The following is a 3,243-nucleotide window of genomic DNA, read 5'->3' on the forward strand; positions in this document are numbered from 1 at the left end:
TACAGGCATGCACCACCACGCCTGGCTAATTTTTTGTATTTTTAGTAGAGATCGGGTTTCTCCATGTTGGTCAGGCTGGTTTTGAACTTCCAACTTCAGGTGATCCACCCCCCTTGGCCTTCCGAAGTGCTGGGATTACAGGTGTGAGTCACTGCGCCTGTCCCATTATTTCTTTATTCATTCTAAAACCCTTAATGTGGTCAGGCACAGTGGCTCACGCCTATAATCCCAGCACTTTGGGAGGCCGAGGCAGCAAGATCATTTGAGGTTAGGAGTTTGAGACCAGCCTGCCCAACATGGTAAAACCCTGTGTCTACTGAAAATACAAACATCAGTCAGGCGTGGTGGTGCACCGATAGTCGGAGCTACTCGGGAGGCTGAGGCAGAGGATGCAGTAAGTGAAGACTGTGCCACTGCACTCCAGGTGGGCCACAGAGTGAGACAACGTATCAAAAAAAAAAAAGGCCGTGCATGATGGCTCAAACCTGTAATCCCAGCACTTTGAGGCCGAGGCAGGGGGATCAGGAGGTCAGGAGATCGAGTTAATCTTGGCTAACATGGTGAAACCCTGTCTCAACTAAAAATATAAAACATTAGCCGGGCGTGGTGGTGGGCGCCTGTAGTCCCAGCTACTCGGGAGGCTGAGGCAGGAGAACGGCGTGAACCTGGGAAGCAGAGCTTGCAGTGACCCGAAATCACGCCACTGCACTCCAGCATGGGTGACAGAGCAAGACTCTGTCTCAAAAAAAAAAAAAAATCTTGGTAGGAATGAGGTGCACATAATAGGTTAAGTAACTTTCTGTTACTTAATAGGTACATAAGCCCAGAATCTTTCAATTTTCTTAGCCAAAATTTACTGAAATTTTGCCCTGCAAAATGCTGTATTCAAAAAGCCAAATCCATATGCTATGTTGTTTTATTAAAAAATTAAAACTATTCAATACACTTATTTAAAGGTAAATCTTGGACTATCTTAAATTATAACAAATGATCTGTTATCACATGATTTATCAGGTTGAGCTTATAAATACAATTGTTATCTAAGAAAACATCTAAAAACAGTTATTACCCTTGTTTGCAAAACTTGAAACAGAAAAAAAGGCTACCTAGCCCAAGACCTAGAACTGGACCTGAGAAAACAGCTTTGTCTTAGTAATATTAATGGTAACATTTTAGAGGTGAACAGTGCCATATCTAAAAATAAACAAAAAACTGAGACTTTTCTTAAACATACCTCATTTGTGTTCAAAATTATATCTGTGAAATCAGTTCTCATCAATACCTCACATTTTTTTTTTTCTATTTCACGTGTGGAACCCAGCGATCAGAAAAATAAGCAAGATTCTGAAAGACACACTAAGAATGACCAATACTAGCGCTTTAGAAGGAATGTAAAGCCAGTGGGGGTGGATACAGGTCAATGAACATGTCGGAATACAATGAACAAGATATTTAAATAGAAAGTGCCGGAAACAACTCGGACGCATGGCAGGACTTAGCTTGAGCTAGCTCGGGCTACAGGATGGCTGGTCCACAGACATGCACCTCTCCAGACCACGCGGTCACTGCACATACCTTCCACTGCCTTGACCTTCTCCTCCAGCTCGCGTTTCCTCTCTTCCTTCATCATCTGCTCCTGCTCCTTCTTCTGCACTGCTAGAAGAATCTGACGCTCTTCTTCCTCTTCTTTGCGCTTTTGTTTTTCTATTCTGGTCAGCACAGGAGTCTCCTGTGAGGAGCCAATGAGCACATCCTGTCAGTACAGAATCGTGCAAGATAAGCTCTCTGCTCTCAGTTCATTGAATTCAATATTTTCAACAAATAATATTAGCTAGGGACTTTATATCATGAAAAGTTGATTTTGTATCTGGAGAATGTATGTTTAGATATATATAAACGTTAAAACATAAGGGAGATTCAAAACAGGGTAAAAGTTTTGTGTCCAACAATTTATATAATTTGTGGTATTTAGGAAACAATCTTATGGATAATTTACTGGAGAGAAGAGAAACTGGGGCAGTTCAGTGACGCGATCTTGGCTCACTGCAAGCTCTGCCTCCCAGGTTCACGCCATTCTCCTGCCTCAGCCTCCTAAGTAGCTGGGACTACAGGTGCCTGCCATCGCGCCAGGCTAATTTTTTGTATTTTCACTTGAGATGGGGTTTCAACATGTTAGCCAGGTTGGTCTCAATCTCCTGACCTCATGATCTGCCTGCCTCAGCCTCCCAAAGTGTTGGGATTACAGGCGTGAGCCACCGCATCCAGCCAATAAAGGAAAGTTTTAAAAAGTATACTAGGATGAAAGACAGTAAGACAGTCACTCAACAGAACGCAGTTCCTTTTTTTTTTTTGGGAGATGGAGTCTCACTCTGTGAGAGTGGAGTGCAATGGTATGATCTCGGTTCACTACAACCTCTGCCTCCCAGTTCAAGCAATTCTCTCGCCTCAGCCTCCTGAGTAACTGGAGTTACAGGTATCTGTCACCATACCCAGCTAATTTTTGTATTTTCAGTAGAGATGGGGTTTCACCATGTTGGCCAGGCTGGTCTCGAACTTCTGACCTCAGCCTCCCAAACTGCTGAGATTACAGGTGTGAGCCACTGCACCTGGCCCAGACCATGGTTTCTTAATTTCAGTAACGTGCATGTATTAAAAGTCTTAACTTTTATGCTTTACAAGTAAGACAATGAATAAAATTGGAGTTCTGATGGAAAGGGCCACTGTTTTGGCTTAAGATGCAGAAAAGAGATGAAGGAGACCACATGGAAATTCATAAACTACCCAAAGATTGGCTAGCCTTTTCACGAGTTTTCCAATTCAAACATTAACAAAGATTTCAAGTGGTTGCTCCCGACGTGATTACCTAAGAAATCTAAAAAAAGGTAAGGCAAACAAAAGAAAACAGGATTACTACTATCATAATTTATGAAAGTTTTACAATGCTTATTTCCAACCCCCTCACCCTGCTATCCCCAATGAACTAGTTCTATAGCCCAGAACAGATAAGTTGTTTGTTTTCAATTTCTTTTTTTTTCTTTTGAGACAGAGTCTCGCTCTGTTGCCCAGGAGGGAGTGCAGTGGCATGATCTCGGCTCACAGCAACCTCTGCCTCCTGGGTTCAAGCAATTCTCCTGCTCCAGCCTCCTGAGTAGCTGGGATTACAGGCACGTGTCACCATGCCAGGCTGGTTTTTGTATTTTTATTCATTTTTTTATATTTTTGAGATGGAGTTTCGTGCTTGTT

The 3,243-nt window shown here is 42.6% G+C and overlaps 1 protein-coding gene across 1 annotated transcript in view; it reads right to left on the reverse strand.

Moving 5' to 3' along the window:
- CECR2 (cat eye syndrome chromosome region, candidate 2) overlaps positions 1-3,243 on the reverse strand; it is an 87,341-nt gene that overhangs the window by 32,103 nt on the left and 51,995 nt on the right. Inside the window, exon 8 of the mRNA XM_011945660.1 lies at positions 1,576-1,729. Within this exon, the coding sequence (XP_011801050.1) occupies positions 1,576-1,729 (154 nt within the window). The remainder of the gene's footprint in view (positions 1-1,575; positions 1,730-3,243) is intronic.

This window comes from Colobus angolensis, unplaced genomic scaffold (assembly GCF_000951035.1).
Source record: "Colobus angolensis palliatus isolate OR3802 unplaced genomic scaffold, Cang.pa_1.0 Scaffold242, whole genome shotgun sequence".
Lineage (NCBI taxonomy): Eukaryota > Metazoa > Chordata > Mammalia > Primates > Cercopithecidae > Colobus > Colobus angolensis.